We start from the raw sequence: 19,632 nt of genomic DNA, 5'->3' as shown, positions 1-19,632 counted from the left end.
GCACTCGGGATGCAGAGGCAGGCAGATCTCTGAGTTTGAGGCCAGCCTGATCTACATAATGAGTTCCAGGCTAGTCAGGGCTACATAGTGAGACCCTGGGGGCTGGGGGTGGGGGGAGGTAGGAAGGTGGTGATGAAAGGAAGGAAGGATGGAGGAGGAACCAGCATCCTCAGTTGCATGCTTAGCTGAGTCTCCTGGGTTGCATTTCCTAACTTCATAGTTAAGATGGCACTCTGAAATGAGATGCGTGTATTAGCCTCGTGCAAGCCCTGGTAGGGGCTGCCCATTTTGGCCAGGAGGCTGGAGACTTAGCTATACTTCAACACTGACACTTCTGTTCAAAACATTTCAGACAATTCCCTGCCACACAGGAAAATAATTACTCAGGATTACCTTGCTTTTCACCCAAACCGATCCATCCACCTAACTCATCCATCATGGACGGTGGGAAGCGGGGAGAACCTAGAGCCTTATCCACATTACCAGGGAGAAAAGAGAGGCTCACAATGGACCCTAATGGACCCAACACGAGAGATTAATCCCAGTGACTCCCAGGCCAGTACTCTTTTGAGGATCCTGGGAACTCTGCAGTATCTTCCAGTCCCTTTGGCTCTTTGCAAAAATGAGAAAATTTTATGTTTCCCCAAGGAAATTATCTTTGTTTTTCCTTTTTTAAACTTAACCCCCTTCTCACATTTTGTGTGTGTGTGTGTGTGTGTGTGTGTGTGTGTGTGTGTGTGTGCATGCACACCTGAAAGTAAAGAACAATCTGCAGGAGTCAGTTCTCTCCTTCTACCTGTGGGTCCCAGGGATCAAACTCAGGTCATCAGGCTTCACAGCAATCACCCACTGAGCCACCTTGCTCATCCAAATTATCCTGTTCTTAATGTATAGTTAACTCTGAGTGCAATTACAACAGAGAAAGAACAAATGAATTGATGTACAATTGGACAACTTGGGTAGCTCTACCCAGGGAATCTTTCCCATATCCCAGAGGTTATCTTCCCAACAGTGTGCATGGGGAGGCCCCATCTCTGGACGTGATGGTTCACACTTGTAAGCCCAACACTCAAGCTGCTGAAACAGGAAGATTGTCTCAAATTCAAGGCCACCTCATACTATATAGTGAGCTCCAGGACAGCCTCAGATACTTGGCTACAGTGTATGTCAAAATACAAAACTCTTATCTCAAAAATACAAAAATAAAAAAAAAAATCCTTCTGCCTCCACCTCCATGTGCTGGGATTGCAGTTGAGAACCACCACACTGGGTCTTATGAGTTTCTGAGGACTTAACCCAGGCTCTCATGCACACCAGCCACGCACTCTGTGAACTGAATTCCATCCTCAGCCCCACCCCAACCCCCTTTTAAGGCCTTGCTCATGCTAAGGTAAGTATTCAATAGTGAGTTATAGCCACTCTTAATTGCTCAGCAGTGAGGCAGCCAATCTCCCATGAGCATCAAGAAGCAAGGACTTCTTTCTGGTACCTGTGCAAATATCATGCCTTAAAGCCACCAGCAGCCGGGCGGTGGTGGCGCACGCCTTTAATCCCAGCACTCGGGAGGCAGAGCCAGGCGGATCTCTGTGAGTTCGAAGCCAGCCCAGGCTACCAAGTGAGTTCCAGGAAAGGCGCAAAGCTATACAGAGAAACCCTGTCTCGAAAAACCAAAAAAAAAAAAAAAAAAAAAAAAAGCCACCAGCAAAACTTAGCAATGCCACTGGGTGGATCAAGTCTGACTAGTGAGGGCTATGTGTACAGCTTCCCTTAGCTTCAGCCCCCCAACACAGAATGCAAGAGCAGGATACCATCAGGGTTAATAAATGGCTTTATTTGCCTTGTACAGCATCAACTTTCTTACATTCTCAATTAATTTGCCATTAAAGTGCCAGACATTTCCTTTATCACGATGACATTTGTTAAAAGAAATCAGAGTTTTTCTCAGAACATGGCAGTCATAAATGAACACTTTTCTTACCAAACCCAGAATGGAAGCCCTTCACATTGACCTGGTGGGTTGGACAGTTTGCAGATTCAAATCCCCCTCTCACCTTGAGCACCAAACTAGGCTGGGACTAACACACCTGGGGATTAAAAGTCATGCTACAGATATTTGAGAAACACCACCCACTGGCTACCACCTCCTCTGAGCCATGTCAGTGGGCTGCTATTTGTACACATCCAACCTTCAGAGCAATGAAGACCTGCAACCTTTAATCTCACCCTCCCTTACTCACAAAAGCCCCCAAAGTCATTACAATGAAAAAAAAAATGGGTTTCCATTACCCGGGTACTAACAATGTTCAGTAAAAATAAGGATGATAAACACAGAAGCTTGCTTAGTAAACACGAGCTCTCAGCGTTCAATGCAAAAAAAGAAAGAAAAGAAAAAATAAGAAACAGAAAACTGAAATCTTAAGGCAAATACTGTTGACTTTGCACATGGGCCGGATGAATTTAGAACTCTTTACCTAGCTGCAGAGTCCCAGGGGCCTAGAGGCCCTTGGTTTGTCAGCCCTTGCCACTGATAAAGGCAAGATCTTTGCATTATTGCTGAGGCTGTTGGGGTGTTTCTCTTTGGCGTTTATATACAAACACACCCAAGGCTGATGTATTCTCATATATATATATATATATGTACACACAGACAAGGCCCCCTACTCTTTCTTTGTGGAAATTGATAGTTCTACCTCAGGAAGCTGGATGCCAACCTTCGTCCCACTGTCGTTGCTAGAGGAGGAAGACAGCCGGGACTTCTTTGAGGCCAAGGACACTCCGCTCCCCTGTAACTTGACTGCCTCGTCATCACTCCCAGTCACCTCATAATGACCTTTGCTCTTTGACCCCAACCCACCAAAGGTACCAAATTTCAGCTTCCCGTGTTTGCCTTTCGCTTCTCCACCTGCAAACTCCAAAGTCCCGGTTGGGGTGGAAGGCGCCGAGAACTCCCTCTCATCGCTGAAGGAGTTGGAGCGGTGTCTTGGCTTCTTACTTTTAAAGAGGGAGAATTTGCCTTTCGGTGAAGATGCTTCAGCGTCTGCTTCTCCTTCCAGAGAGCCCAAGCTGGCCTTTGAGCTCTTCAGGTCCCCTTTGGACCCAGAAATGGATGCTTCTGGTGATCCGGTAACACCGCCTTTCCCTTTAGGTTTGGAAAAATTAAACTTGGGCATTTTGATTTTGGATTTTTTAAGTTTTACTTCAGACTCTTCCCACTCGCCTTCTCCTGCACCAGCCTGCACATTGGCCTCTACTTTAGGGAAATTAACATCCACCCCTACTTCTCTGCCAACGAGCTCACGGCCAGAGAAGGTAAATTTGGGGATCTTCATCTTGGGGAATGTTACTTTTCCAGATCCACTTTCCAAGTGACCCTGAGGCCCAGACACACTCAGCCCAGGACCTTGGAGTCCAATCTGGCCTCCTTTCACACCTCCTTCTATCTTTGGTCCTGAGAAATGAAGGTTCCCAGCAAGTTTAGATGTATCCAAGTTTAGAGAGGAGGAGACTTGGGGTCCCTTCCATTCAGCCCCAGAGCCTTTGACACTCATATGCCCTTCACCCAGGTTGATATCTGGGACACCGACACCCCCTGAAACATCTATACCTCCTTTGACTTTGGGGCCCTTCAAGCTGACCCCAAAATCTGACTCAGGAGATGCTGTGTTAAAGGAAGGGCCCTTGACACTGATATCAGGGACAGCCCCATGGAGACCTATTCCTGAACCTTTCAGATCTCCTTTAATTTCAGGACCAGACAGCTGCCCCGTTGGGAGTTTCACATCACACCCAGAAGCCTTAATTCCAGGCATCTGGAGATTTCCTTCTAGGCCTTGAACACTGACACCCGGAAGGCTTCCCCCAACTGTTGGGCCTTTTAATTCACCAGCGGCCCCGAAGCCCCCCTTCACTTTTGGTCCTTCCATGTTGAAGTCCATGCTTGGAGCTGAGATCTGGGGCCCCTTCAGGTTCACATCCATGCCTGGCCCCCTTAGTTCTCCACAAACTTGTGGCCCCTTGATGTTAATGTCCAAGTCGGACCCCGGAGTGGAGATGCCGAACTGAGGCAGCTTCATGTGGGGAAGCTTGATACCACCTTCTGAGGCCTCCAAGCTGAGATCGGGAGCACCCACAGATACTTTAGGGCACTTGATGTCCCCAGACATAGCCAGATCTCCCTGTAGGCTTGGTCCCTTCAGTGTCACATCTGGTGCCCCCACATTGAGTGCTGTTGTAGCATCAATCCCTGACACTTTCACACCATCTCCTCCTATCTGCACTTTTCCACCAACACCTTGGAGGTCAAAACCTGGAGCATGCACCTTCATGCTGGGACTGGATGCGTCCAGATCTCCTTTCAAACTTGGTCCTTTCAAGTTCAGGTCAAGATCAGGCCCAGAAACTTTTGGCATAGAGAGGTCCACTGAAGGCAAGTCCACTCCTGGGCCTTTCAGAGACATATCAGGCCCTTCAAACTTCAAGCCTCCTTCAAGAGAGGGCATCTGGCCACAGATCTCAGTGCCTCCACCTTCCATTTTCACACCAGGGGCACTGATCTTGGGCAGTGAAAACTTAGGGAACTTGATTTTTCCTTCTGGACCTTGCAAATCTATGTCAGGTCCTTCCAGTCCCACACTGGGAGCATCACCCTTTATCTTTGGTCCTTTCAACTTAACATTCACATCAGGTATGGAGACTTGAGGAGCAGAAACACTGAACGAGGGTGCTTTGATTTTGGCGTCAGAGCCTTCAATATTGATGTCAGGTGTGTCCAAGTTTGCCTGAACCTTAGGACCTTTCAAGTTGCCCTCTATCTTTGGCCCTGAGACATCCACGCCTGGCACCTTGAGCTTGGGAGCCTTCACATGGATATCAGGAGCTTCCACATTAATCCCTGGTGAAGAAATATCCAGATCAGGTACCTTAATTTCACCCTCCAGCTTGGGGCTAGGTAGGGAAGCCTCTGCTTTAAATTTAGGTGACTTAATGTCAAATTCTACATCTGGGAAGTACATTTTCCCAAACATGGTTTTCTTGACCTTGGGAGACTTTACATCAACTTTGAGGGCAGCATCAGGCCCTGCAACACCGGCATCCACCTCAGGAGTCTTGAGACTGGCATCAATCTCGCCTCCAGGAACATTCAAATCGAATCCTTGCTTTTTGGCCTTAACTTTAGGGCCACTCATGTGAATTTTAGGCATTTTAAACTTGCTTTTCTTGCCCTTTCCACCAATGCTTACTTCAGGAGTCTCGACACTCAGCTCTGCTTCAGGGACAGTCACATCAACTGATGGTGTCTTGATGTCAGCTTTAGGGCTTTTGGCACCAAATCCAAACTTGGGTTTCTTAAACTTTGGAATTTTAACATCTGGCCCCTCGATATTAATATCTGGGCTCTCCATGTGGACATCTAGGCTTGGAGTTTCTAAATCAACTTTGGGCCCCTTGAGGTCCACTTCACCACCTCCTAACTTAGGCCCAGAAACTCCAATTGTTGGTGTCTTCAGGTGCAAATTAACATCAGGCCCAGTGACTTTAGGAGAAGATACATCCAGGGACGGCATCTTCAAGTTAGGGCCACTAAGTTTAGCATCAGGGCCTTCAAAATCTAGACCTGGACCTTTCAGGTCTACTGCAGGTCCTTTGAGACTACCTTCAATCTTAGGAATAGACACGTCAAAGTCTCCTTTTACTTTGGGTCCTTTTAACTCCAGATCTACATCAGGCATAGATATCTTTGGAGCCTTGATGTTAATCTCAGGCATCTTGAACTTGGGGCCCTTCAGTTTTGCATCTGGACCTTCAATATTCACATCTGGAACATCAATGTCCACCTTAGGTCCTGAGACATCAATGTCAGCCTTGGGCAGGCTCACATCCACTTCAGGGCCCTCTCCTTTGAAGCCAGGCATGCTGAATTTGGGCATTTTTATTTTGGGCATCTTCAGGTGCCAGTCTGGACCATGAACATCCACATCTGGAACATCAATGTCCACTTTGGGGCCTTTGATGTCAACTTCAGGAACTTTAATCTCACCTTCCACTTTGGGCAGAGATACGTCCACATCACCCTTCACTTTGGGACCTTTCAGGTTGAGATCAATGTCTGGCATGGAGATCTTGGGGGCTTTGATGTTCATTTCAGGCATCTTGAACTTGGGGCCCTTCAGTTTTGCATCTGGACCTTCAATATTCACATCTGGAACATCAATGTCCACCTTGGGTCCTGAGACATCAATGTCAGCCTTGGGCAGGCTCACATCCACTTCAGGGCCCTCTCCTTTGAAGCCAGGCATGCTGAACTTGGGCATTTTCACCTTGGGCATCTTCAGGTGCCAGTCTGGACCATGAACTTCCACATCTGGAACATCAATGTCCACTTTGGGGCCTTTGATGTCAACCTCTGGGCCCTTGAGGTCACCTTCCACTTTGGGCAGAGAAACATCTACATCACCCTTCACCTTTGGCCCTTTCAGGTTCAGGTCAACTTCTGGCATTGAGATCTTGGGTGCCTTGAGATGGAGATCAGGCATTTTAAACTTGGGGCCCTTCAGTTTCCCTTCTGGGCCATGAATGTCAATGTCAGGAGTGTCAATGTCCAGTTGAGGGCCTTTGACATCCACTTTGGGACCTTTCAAATCCCCTTCTGGTTTAGGAACCGAAATGTCCAAATCTCCCTTTATCTTAGGTCCTTTCATGTTCAAATCTATGTCACTCATTGAAATTTGTGGGGTTTTGAAATGGACATCTGGCATTTTAAATTTGGGGCCTTTGAGTTTTCCTTGAGGACCCTCAATGTCTATCTCTGGCCCTTTGAGATCACCTTCCACCTTAGGCAATGCAAGGTCCACATCTCCTTTTACCTTGGGTCCTTTAAGGTTTAAGTCAAAGTCAGGCATGGAAATCTTGGGAGCTTTAATATGCATGTCTGGCATTTTAAATTTGGGTCCCTTTAATTTTCCTTCTGGACCTTCGATATTGACATCAGGAGTGTCAATATCCACACTGGGACCCTTGATATCAATTCCAGGGCCCTTTAGTTCACCTTCCACTTTAGGCAAAGAAGCATCCACATCTCCCTTCAGTTTGGGACCTTTCAGATGCAAATCAAAGTCAGGCATGGAGATCTTTGGGGCTTTGATGTTCATTTCAGGCATCTTAAATTTAGGACCCTTCAGTTTTGCATCTGGACCTTCAATATTCACATCTGGAACATCAATGTCCACCTTGGGTCCTGAGACATCAATGTCGGCCTTGGGCAGGCTCACATCCACTTCAGGGCCCTCTCCTTTGAAGCCAGGCATGCTGAACTTGGGCATTTTCACCTTGGGCATCTTCAGGTGCCAGTCTGGACCATGAACATCCACATCTGGAACATCAATGTCCACTTTGGGGCCTTTGATGTCAACTTCAGGAACTTTAATCTCACCTTCCACTTTGGGCAGAGACACATCCACATCACCCTTCACTTTGGGACCTTTCAGGTTTAAGTCAATATCAGGCATTGAGATCTTGGGTGCCTTGAGATGGAGATCAGGCATTTTAAACTTGGGGCCCTTCAGTTTCCCTTCTGGGCCATGAATGTCAATGTCAGGAGTGTCAATGTCCACCTTGGGTCCTGAGATATCAATGTCAGCCTTGGGCAGGCTCACATCCACTTCAGGGCCCTCTCCTTTGAAGCCAGGCATGCTGAACTTGGGCATTTTCACCTTGGGCATCTTCAGGTGCCAGTCTGGACCATGAACATCCACATCTGGAACATCAATGTCCACTTTGGGGCCTTTGATGTCAACCTCTGGGCCCTTGAGGTCACCTTCCACTTTGGGCAAGGACACATCCACATCTCCCTTTAGTTTGGGACCCTTAAGATGCAAATCAGGCATAGAGATCTTGGGGGCTTTGATGTTCATTTCAGGCATCTTGAACTTGGGGCCCTTCAGTTTTGCATCTGGACCTTCAATATTCACATCTGGAACATCAATGTCCACCTTGGGTCCTGAGACATCAATGTCAGCCTTGGGCAGGCTCACATCCACTTCAGGGCCCTCTCCTTTGAAGCCAGGCATGCTGAACTTGGGCATTTTTATTTTGGGCATCTTCAAGTGCCAGTCTGGACCATGAACATCCACATCTGGAACATCAATGTCCACTTTGGGGCCTTTGATGTCAACTTCAGGAACTTTAATCTCACCTTCCACTTTGGGCAGAGATACGTCCACATCACCCTTCACTTTGGGACCTTTCAGGTTGAGATCAATGTCTGGCATGGAGATCTTGGGGGCTTTGATGTTCATCTCAGGCATCTTGAACTTAGGACCTTTCAACTTTCCTTCTGGTCCTTCAATGTTTACATCAGGGCCTTCAATGTCCACCTTGGGTCCTGAGACATCAATGTCAGCCTTGGGCAGGTTCACATCCACTTCAGGGCCCTCTCCTTTGAAGCCAGGCATGCTGAACTTGGGCATTTTCACTTTGGGCATTTTCAGGTGCCAGTCTGGGCCCTGAACATCCACATCTGGAACATCAATGTCCACTTTGGGGCCTTTGATGTCAACCTCTGGGCCCTTGAGGTCACCTTCCACTTTGGGCAAGGACACATCCACATCTCCCTTTAGTTTGGGACCCTTAAGATGCAAATCAGGCATAGAGATCTTGGGGGCTTTGATGTTCATTTCAGGCATCTTGAACTTGGGGCCCTTCAGTTTTGCATCTGGACCTTCAATATTCACATCTGGAACATCAATGTCTACCTTGGGTCCTGAGACATCAATGTCAGCCTTGGGCAGGTTCACATCCACTTCAGGGCCCTCTCCTTTGAAGCCAGGCATGCTGAACTTGGGCATTTTCACCTTGGGCATCTTCAGGTGCCAGTCTGGACCATGAACATCCACATCTGGAACATCAATGTCCACTTTGGGGCCTTTGATGTCAACTTCAGGAACTTTAATCTCACCTTCCACTTTGGGCAGAGACATGTCCACATCACCCTTCACTTTGGGACCTTTCAGGTTGAGATCAATGTCTGGCATGGAGATCTTGGGGGCTTTGATGTTCATTTCAGGCATCTTAAACTTGGGACCCTTCAGTTTGCCCTCTGGACCTTCAATGCTAACATCAGGAATGTCAATGTCCACTTTAGGGCCTGTAATATCCATCTCTGGGCCCTTGAGGTCACCTTCCACTTTGGGCAAGGACACATCCACATCTCCCTTCAATTTTGGACCTTTCAGATTCAGATCAAAGTCAGGAATGGAGATCTTAGGAGCTTTGATGTTCATTTCAGGCATCTTGAACTTAGGACCCTTCAGTTTTGCATCTGGACCTTCAATATTCACATCTGGAACATCAATGTCCACTTTGGGTCCTGAGACATCAATGTCAGCCTTGGGCAGGCTCACATCCACTTCAGGGCCCTCTCCTTTGAAGCCAGGCATGCTGAACTTGGGCATTTTCACCTTGGGCATCTTCAGGTGCCAGTCTGGGCCCTGAACATCCACATCTGGAGCATTAATGTCCACTTTGGGGCCTTTGATGTCAACCTTTGGCCCTTTAAGATCCCCTTCAAGTTTGGGAAGAGAAACATCTACATCTCCTTTTACCTTGGGACCTTTCAGGTTTAAGTCAATGTCAGGCATAGAGATCTTGGGGGTTTTGATGTTCATTTCAGGCATCTTAAATTTGGGGCCTTTTAAGCTTCCCTCTGGACATTCCACATTGAGTTCTGGGCCCTCAATATTCACACTGGGACCTTCTATATTGATGTCTCCTTTTGGTAAATCCATAGCCACATCAGGTCCTTCTGCTTTGGAGCCAGACACACTGAATTTGGGCATTTTCATCTTGGGCATCTTCAGATTCCATTCTGGACCATGAACATCCATATCAGGTGCATTAAGATGAACTTCTGGTGCTTTAATATCCACGTTGGGACTTTTAAAGTCTCCTTCTAAATTTGGGCCTGCTACATCTAAGTCTCCTTTAACTTTAGGACCTTTCAAATTTAGCTCCACATCAGGCATAGAAACTTTGGGAGATGAAATACTCAGGAAAGGCATTTTAAACTTGGATCCTTTCACTTTGCCTTGGACTTCAACTTCTGGAGCATTAATATCAACTTTTGGAGCTGTTACATCAACATCTGGCTTTTTAATTTTGACATCCATGTCAGGTGTCTGAACTTTGGACCCAGAAAAATTAAATTTAGGGAGCTTAAAACGAGATTTCTTTGATTTTCCTTCAATATTAACCTTGGGAGCAGAAATGTCCACTTCTGGGCCCTTCACATCCAACTTGGGAGTTTTAATGTCACCCTCCAGTTTGGGTCCAGAGATATCAACATCTCCCTTAAGCTTTGAGCCCTTTAAATTCAAGTCAATTTCAGGCATGGAGATCTTGGGCATGTTTACATGCATGTCAGGCATTTTCAGTTTGGGACCTTTTAATTTGCCCTCAGGACCATGAATGTCCATATCTGGAGCATTTACATCTAATTTTGGACCTTTTATGTCAAGAGAAGGCCCTTTCAAATCACCCTCTACATTTGGAAGTGAAACATCCACATCTCCTTTCACTTTGGGGCCTTTAAGATTAAGGTCCAAATCAGGCATTGAGATCTTAGGAGCCTTGATGTTCATCTCCGGCATCTTGAACTTAGGACCCTTCAGTTTTGCATCTGGACCTTCAATATTCACATCTGGAACATCTATGTCCACCTTGGGTCCTGAGACATCAATGTCAGCCTTGGGCAGGTTCACATCCACTTCAGGGCCCTCTCCTTTGAAGCCAGGCATGCTGAACTTGGGCATTTTCATCTTGGGCATCTTCAGGTGCCAGTCTGGACCATGAACATCCACATCTGGAACATCAATGTCCACTTTGGGGCCTTTGATGTCAACCTCTGGGCCCTTGAGGTCACCTTCCACTTTGGGCAAGGACACATCCACATCACCCTTTAGTTTGGGACCCTTAAGATGCAAATCAGGCATAGAGATCTTGGGGGCTTTGATGTTCATTTCAGGCATCTTGAACTTGGGGCCCTTCAGTTTTGCATCTGGACCTTCAATATTCACATCTGGAACATCAATGTCTACCTTGGGTCCTGAGACATCAATGTCAGCCTTGGGCAGGTTCACATCCACTTCAGGGCCCTCTCCTTTGAAGCCAGGCATGCTGAACTTGGGCATTTTCACCTTGGGCATCTTCAGGTGCCAGTCTGGGCCCTGAACATCCACATCTGGAACATCAATGTCCACTTTGGGGCCTTTGATGTCAACTTCAGGAACTTTAATCTCACCTTCCACTTTGGGCAGAGACATGTCCACATCACCCTTCACTTTGGGACCTTTCAGGTTGAGATCAATGTCTGGCATGGAGATCTTGGGGGCTTTGATGTTCATCTCAGGCATCTTGAACTTAGGACCTTTCAACTTTCCTTCTGGTCCTTCAATGTTTACATCAGGGCCTTCAATGTCCACCTTGGGTCCTGAGACATCAATGTCAGCCTTGGGCAGGTTCACATCCACTTCAGGGCCCTCTCCTTTGAAGCCAGGCATGCTGAACTTGGGCATTTTCATCTTGGGCATTTTCAGGTGCCAGTCTGGGCCCTGAACATCCACATCTGGAACATCAATGTCCACTTTGGGGCCTTTGATGTCAACTTCTGGGCCCTTGAGGTCACCTTCCACTTTGGGCAAGGACACATCCACATCTCCCTTTAGTTTGGGACCCTTAAGATGCAAATCAGGCATAGAGATCTTGGGGGCTTTGATGTTCATTTCAGGCATCTTGAACTTAGGACCTTTCAATTTTCCTTCTGGTCCTTCAATCTCAATGTCTGGCCCACTCAGGTCCACATTTGGCCCTTTGAGATCTCCTTCCAATTTGGGAATATCTACATCAACTTCTCCCTTTATCTTCGGACTCTTTAAGTGAAGGTCAATGTCTGGCATGGAGATTTTGGGAGCTTTAAAGTGCATGTCTGGCATCTTGAATTTAGGACTTTTCCATTTACCTTCTGGGCCTTCCACAGCTACTTCTGGCATGTCGGCATCCAATTTGGGGCCCTTGACATCCAGTTCTGGACCCTGTAGTTCTCCCTCAATCTTTGGGACTGAAACATCAATATCTCCTTTGATTTTAGGACCCCTTAAGTTGAAATCAACATCAGGCATGGAAATCTTAGGGGCCTTGAAGTGCATGTCAGGCATTTTAAACTTTGGACCCTTCAGCTTCCCTTCTGGCCCCTCGATGCTCACATCTGGGGCCTCAATGTCAACTTTTGGCCCTGAGACATCAATGTCAGCCTTGGGCAGGTTCACATCCACTTCTGGGCCTTCTGCTTTGAACCCAGGCATGCTGAACTTGGGCATTTTCATCTTGGGCATCTTCAGGTGCCAGTCTGGCCCATGAACGTCCACATCTGGGGCACTAATGTCCACGTTAGGCCCTTTGATGTCCACATCTGGCACTTTCATTTCACCTTCTAGCTTGGGCACTGTCACATCCATATCCCCCTTGACTTTGGGGCCTTTCAAATGTAAGTCCACATCAGGCATGGAGATTTTAGGAGCCTTGAAGTGCATGTCAGGCATCTTAAACTTGGGGCCTTTCAACTTTGCATCAGGACATTCCAGGTCAACATCAGGCATTTCCACATCCACTTTGGGGCCTTTTAATTCTCCTTCCAGTTTGGGCACTGTCACATCCACATCCCCCTTGACTTTAGGGCCTTTCAAGTGTAAGTCCACATCAGGCATGGAGATCTTAGGAGCCTTGAAATGCATGTCAGGCATCTTAAACTTTGGACCCTTCAGCTTCCCTTCTGGCCCCTCGATGCTCACATCTGGGGCCTCAATGTCAACTTTTGGCCCTGAGACATCAATGTCAGCCTTGGGCAGGTTCACATCTACTTCAGGGCCCTCTGCTTTGAACCCAGGCATGCTGAACTTGGGCATTTTCATCTTGGGCATCTTCAGGTGCCAGTCTGGCCCATGAACATCCACATCTGGGGCACTAATGTCCACGTTAGGCCCTTTGATGTCCACATCTGGCACTTTCATTTCACCTTCTAGCTTGGGCACTGTCACATCCATATCCCCCTTGACTTTGGGGCCTTTCAAATGTAAGTCCACATCAGGCATGGAGATTTTAGGAGCCTTGAAGTGCATGTCAGGCATCTTAAACTTGGGGCCTTTCAATTTTGCATCAGGACATTCCAGGTCAACATCAGGCATTTCCACATCCACTTTGGGGCCTTTTAATTCTCCTTCTAGTTTGGGCACTGTCACATCCATATCCCCCTTGACTTTGGGGCCTTTCAAGTTTAAGTCCACATCAGGCATTGAAATCTTTGGGGCCTTGAAGTGCATATCAGGCATCTTAAACTTGGGGCCTTTCAACTTTGCATCAGGACATTCCAGGTCAACATCAGGCATTTCCACATCCACACTGGGGCCTTTTAATTCTCCCTCTAGCTTGGGCATTGTTACATCCATATCCCCCTTGACTTTGGGGCCTTTCAAATGTAAGTCCACATCAGGCATGGAGATTTTAGGAGCCTTGAAGTGCATGTCAGGCATCTTAAACTTGGGGCCTTTCAACTTTGCATCAGGACATTCCAGATCAACATCAGGCACTTTCACATCCATACTAGGGCCTTTGACATCAATTTGAGGACCTCTGAGATCAGCTCCCATTTCTGGCACAGAAGCATCTATCTCTCCTTTCAGTTTGGGCCCCTTCAAATTCAAGTCCACATCTGGCATGGAGATCTTGGGAGTCTTGATATTCAACTTGGGCATCTTAAATTTGGAGCCTTTCAGTTTTCCTTCTGGTCCTTCAATATCTAAGTCAGGAGTATCAATGTCCACCTTAGGCCCTGAGACATCAATGTCAGCCTTTGGCAGATTCACGTCTACATCTGGACCCTCTCCTTTGAAGCCAGGCATGCTGAACTTGGGCATTTTCACCTTGGGCATCTTCAGGTGCCAGTCTGGCCCATGAACATCCACATCTGGGGCATTAATGTCCACTTTGGGGCCTTTGATATCCACATCTGGAACTTTCATTTCACCTTCTACCTTAGGTACAGTCACATCCATATCCCCTTTGACTTTGGGGCCTTTCAAGTGTAAGTCCACATCAGGCATGGAGATCTTAGGGGCCTTGAAGTGCATGTCAGGCATCTTAAACTTGGGGCCCTTCAGCTTCCCTTCTGGACATTCAATATCAATATCACCAACATCCACATCCATCTTAGGGACTTTAACATCAACTTCAGGACCTTTCAAATCTCCTTCTACTTTCGGAAGAGAAACATCTACATCACTTTTCAGTTTAGGTCCTTTCAGATTAAGCCCAACATCAGGCATAGAGATTTTGTGTGTCTGTATATTCATGCTCGGCATCTTGAACTTGGGACCCTTCAGTTTCCCTTCTGGAGCTTCAATATTCACATCTGGAACATCAATGTCCACTTTGGGTCCTGAGACTTCAATGTTGGCCTTCTGAAGATTCACATCCACTTCAGGGCCCTCTCCTTTGAAGCCAGGCATGCTGAACTTGGGCATTTTCACCTTGGGCATCTTCAGGTGCCAGTCTGGACCATGAACTTCCACATCTGGAGCATCTACTTTGGGTCCTTTGACGTCAACAGCAGGAGCTTTTATTTCTCCTCCCACTTTTGGAACTGAGACATCATATTCTCCTTTCACTTTAGGGCCTTTCAAATTCAAGCTAACATCTGGCATGGATATCTTCTGAGGCTTTATATTCATTTCTGGCATCTTAAATTTTGGTCCTTTTAGTTTTGCGTCTGGACCTTCAATATTCACATCTGGAACATCAATGTCCACCTTGGGTCCTGAGACATCAATGTCAGCCTTGGGCAGGCTCACATCCACTTCTGGGCCTTCTCCTTTGAAGCCAGGCATACTGAACTTAGGCATTTTCATTTTTGGCATCTTAAGGTGCCAGTCTGGGCCATGAACTTCAACATCTGGAGCATCAATGCCAACTTTGGGCCCTTTAATGTCCACATCTGGCACTTTCATTTCACCCTCTACCTCAGGCAATGATACATCCATATCTGCTTTTCCTTTGGGCCCCTTAATATTCAAGTCCACATCAGGCATGGAGATCTTAGGAGCCTTGAAATGCATGTCAGGCATCTTAAACTTGGGACCCTTCAGCTTCCCTTCTGGCCCCTCGATGCTCACATCTGGGGCCTCAATGTCAACTTTTGGCCCTGAGACATCAATGTCAGCCTTAGGCAGGTTCACATCTACTTCTGGGCCCTCTGCTTTGAACCCAGGCATGCTGAACTTGGGCATTTTCATCTTGGGCATCTTCAGGTGCCAGTCTGGCCCATGAACATCCACATCTGGGGCACTAATGTCCACGTTAGGCCCTTTGATGTCCACATCTGGCACTTTCATTTCACCTTCTAGCTTGGGCACTGTCACATCCATATCCCCCTTGACTTTGGGGCCTTTCAAGTTTAAGTCCACATCAGGCATTGAAATCTTTGGGGCCTTGAAGTGCATGTCAGGCATCTTAAACTTGGGGCCCTTTAGCTTTCCTTCTGGTCCCTCGATACTCACATCTGGGGCCTCAATGTCAACTTTAGGTCCTGAGACATCGATGTTAGCCTTGGGCAGGTTCACATCCACATCTGGGCCCTCTGCTTTGAACCCGGGCATGCTGAACTTGGGCATTTTCATCTTTGGCATTTTCAGGCTCCAGTCTGGGCCTTGACCTTCCACATCTGGTGCTTTAATATCTACCTTCGGACCTTTGATGTCCACATCTGGAACTTTCATCTCTCCCTCTATTTTTGGTGCAGACATGTCTAGATTTCCTTTCATTTTGGGTCCTTTGAGATCCAGGTCCACATCTGGTAGAGACATCTTTGGAGCCTTGAAATGCATCTCAGGCATCTTAAACTTAGGGCCTTTCAACTTCCCTTCTGGTCCCTCAAGGTTCAAATCTGGAGCACTGATATCTAGCTTTGGTACAGAAATGTCCATATCAGCCTTGGGCATGTTCACATCCAACTCTGGGCCTTCTCCTTTGAGACTAGGCATGCTGAATTTGGGCATTTTAATCTTTGGCATTTTCAGGTTCCAATCAGGACCATGAATGTCAACATCTGGAGCAGTGACATCTACTTTTGGGCCTTTCAAGTCTCCTTCAACCTTTGGCACAGTGACATCAAACTCTCCTTTTACTTTGGGACCTTTCATATGCAAATCCACATCAGGCATGGAGATCTTTGGGGCCTTGATATCCATCTCAGGCGTCTTCAGCTTAGGACCCTTCAGCTTTCCTTCAGGACCTTCAATGTTCACATCTGGAGCTTTAACATCTACCTTGGGTCCTGAGACATCAATGTTGGCCTTGGGAAGATTCACCTCCACTTCTGGACTCTCTGCCTTGAAGCCTGGCATGCCAAACTTGGGCATTTTTATCTTGGGCATCTTCATGTGCCATTCAGGACCTTGAACATCCACATTTGGGACATCAATGTCCACTTTGGCACTTTTAAGTTCAACATCAGGAACTTTAATCTCACCTTCAGCCCTTGGCACTGTGACATCATATTCTCCCTTTACGCTGGGGCCTTTTAAGTGTAAGTCCACATCTGGCATGGAGATCTTTGGAGCTCTGATGTTCATTTCAGGCATTTTAAACTTAGGTCCTTTCAGCTTCCCTTCCGGTCCTTCGATGCTCACATCTGGAGCACTGACCTCCACCTTAGGCCCAGAAATGTCCATATCTGCTTTGGGCAGGTTCACGTCCACTTCTGGGCCCTCTGCTTTGAATCCTGGTACACTGAATTTGGGCATTTTCATCTTGGGCATCTTCAGGTCTAGGCCACGAACATTCACTTCTGGGGCATCAGTGTCTACCTTGAGGCCTTTCAGTTCCCCCTCAAGCCTTGGTGTTGTTACATCATACTCTCCCTTCACTTTTGTGCCCTTGACATGTAGATCTACATCAGGCATGGAAATCTTTGGAGTCTTGACACTCACTTCAGGCAGATTAATATCAGGGCCTGTAAGTTTGCCCCCGAGACTCTCCATGTTGGCACTTGGGGTTTCTATGTTGACCTTGGGCCCTGAAATACTGATGTCTCCTTTGGGTACAGTCACATCTACATCTGGGCCTTCTCCTTTGACTCCTGGGACACTGAACTTGGGCATCTTCATCTTGGGCATTTTCAAGTTCCATTCTGGGCCATGAACTTCCACATCTGGAGCACTGATATCCATTTTGGGGCCTTGGACATCAAGTTCAGGGCCTTTGATTTTCCCTTCTACTCTGGGTAGCGTGACATCTACACTCCCTTTCCCTTTAGGTGCAGCTACATTTAAGTCTACATCTGCCATGGAGATCTTACAGGTCCCTATTTTTCCAGAAGGGCTGCTGAGCTTGGGGCCTGTCAAGGTCCCCTCTAAGTTTGGTGTCTCTATACCCATTTTGGAGCCTTTAACTGCTACCTGAGGGCCTTTAACATCACCTTTCACCTCAGGAGCAGACACCTTCATATCTCCTTTCAGTTTACAGGACCCAAGGCTCAGGTCCACATCCTGCATGGAGATTTTAGGTTTCTGGACAACCATTTCAGGAGTCTTGACTTTAGCACCCTTCAGCTTCCCTTCTAACCCACCAATAGCAATCTCAGGCTGACTGGCATCCCCCGAGACCCCAGGGAGGGTCACTTCACCTGTGGGCAGTGTCACATCAATGCCAACTCCCTCTCCCTTTGAACCTGATGCAGAGAATTTAGGGACTTTCATCTTGGGCATATTCAGTTTGGCCCCTAGCCCATGAACATCAACATCAGGGCTTCCAACTTCCACACTGGGACCAGAGATGCTGCCCTCAATTTTGGAAGCACAGGCATCCATTCCTATGTTCCCCTGCAGCTTGGTACCTTTCAGACCCACATCACTCTCAAGTGATGGCCCAGTGATTTGGGGACCCTTCAGCTTCCCCCCAAGCCCCTCAGTGTTGACTTCCAGATTAGGAGCCTGGATGTTACCACCAATGGTCAAACCTGGCTTGTCGCCCTTATGTCCCACAGAGAATTCAGGTGCAGAAACACTCAGCCCTGCCTCTGGTATCTGGCCCTCCGTGCCTGCTGAGACACCAAATTTTGGCATCTTCATGGTAGGAATTTTAACTTTCCCAGCATCACCACTCTGGAGGGATGGGCCCTGGACCTCTACTGAGCCAGTCCCAAGAGAAGACGAAATGTCCACTCCTGGAACTTGGATCCCTCCTTTCCCACCCGAGTCCAAGCCTTTCGCACTGACATTGACGCCAGGGCTTCCCACCTTTATCCCAGGCACAGTGACCTGGAATTTTGATTGGCCAGCACCCTCGAGCTCTGGTCCTGGAGCAGAAATGGCACCTGCCCGGATATCCATGGCAGAGCCTGTGGTTGGAGAAGCTGCCCCCGATCCCGAGGGCAGTCTGATCACCGTCTTCCCAGACTGGATTTCCACATCTGTGTTGGAGATTTCAGTCACTTCATGCCTTGGTATCTTAATCATGAACTCGGGGCTGCTGATGTCAATGTCTTTCACTCCTTCCCGACCGGTCACATCCACAGTGTAGGCTGTGACCCTTCTGGTCACTGTGATGGTACGGCTCTGGGTCTCCCCAAGGTCCCCTTCTACTCCATCCTCCGACCTCAGGCGTGGCTTGATCTTTGTGGTATAGATGCGCTGGTAGTCCTCATCATCCCCGCTCTGCAGAAAGACATGCCCGGCAGAGGTTGCAGCAAAGCCCGCCTGAGTTGGCAGATGCCTGGCTGCAGCCCAGCCAACAGCAAGGTTGCCTGTTTCCCAAAGATGTTCAGAACATAACAGAGGTTCAGAGAGCCTCCTGGGCACAACACAGGGGACTGAAGAAAGGGGCTGACAGTCACATCACAAGAGGAAAATAGAAACCATTTGGAAGAAAATTCTGGTAAGCAAAGCTTATGGCAGGGTTAGGAAATATGTAGATTCCTGAACTGTGCTGCCCAGGAAGAGACTCTACCACCCAGTGATACTTCCAATCAACCTGTCTCAGGGACCCATTCCAACCAGGCCCTTCATTCTTCAACTCTCAACTCACTGGCTTGCTTGTTTAAGGTCTCCCAGGAGCCTTTGCACACAGGAAAGCATTTGTGAAGCCTGATGGCCTGGCTGTGTTTGGGTATGCTTTCGCTTGGAGGATACATGGTTTACTCAATAAGCAAGCCATGAGAAGTAAAGAAGCATTTCCCACATGCACTGTCTGCTCGTCCTCTCACTCATGGGATGTAGAGAGGCAGGTTGAACACCAGTGAAATCATTTCAAAGGCTCTTGTAAAGCAGCGGACCTTCCTCTCGGCGCCTAAGCCCCCACTGCTTGGGTGGGTTCCCACGCCACGGCACAGTCTCAAGAGACTGAAGGAACACGACACTTGTAAGACCAGCATCGGCCATACGCACACAACATAGTCAGGAAGAAAGCAACCGAGAGCTGTCGTAAGGGAAAGCGGAGCGATGACATAGGAAGGAACTAGCAGAGGTCCAGGAGAAACAGAAGGCTCAGGAAGTGAGGCCAGGAGGCCACCGGGATCATGGGGGAGCTCAGAGC

General features: G+C 47.7%; 1 protein-coding gene across 8 annotated transcripts in view; it reads right to left on the bottom strand.

The window, feature by feature from the left end:
• The window catches only part of Ahnak (AHNAK nucleoprotein), a 129,851-nt gene that overhangs the window by 97,933 nt on the left and 12,286 nt on the right, over window positions 1-19,632 (bottom strand). For 3 of the 8 annotated variants that reach the window (XM_076559230.1, XM_076559234.1, XM_076559232.1), the window contains exon 5: window positions 1,811-18,755. The exons of the other annotated variants lie outside the window; for them this stretch is intronic. In XM_076559230.1, the coding sequence (XP_076415345.1) occupies window positions 2,658-18,755 (16,098 nt within the window). In that variant the 3' untranslated portion in view covers window positions 1,811-2,657. Of the gene's footprint in view, window positions 1-1,810; window positions 18,756-19,632 lie in introns of those variants that run through there. 8 annotated transcript variants of the gene reach the window in all.

The sequence above is a fragment of the Peromyscus maniculatus genome, chromosome 1, assembly GCF_049852395.1.
Source record: "Peromyscus maniculatus bairdii isolate BWxNUB_F1_BW_parent chromosome 1, HU_Pman_BW_mat_3.1, whole genome shotgun sequence".
In the NCBI taxonomy this organism is placed as follows: domain Eukaryota; kingdom Metazoa; phylum Chordata; class Mammalia; order Rodentia; family Cricetidae; genus Peromyscus; species Peromyscus maniculatus.
This window is presented reverse-complemented; position numbering and strand designations above follow the sequence as displayed.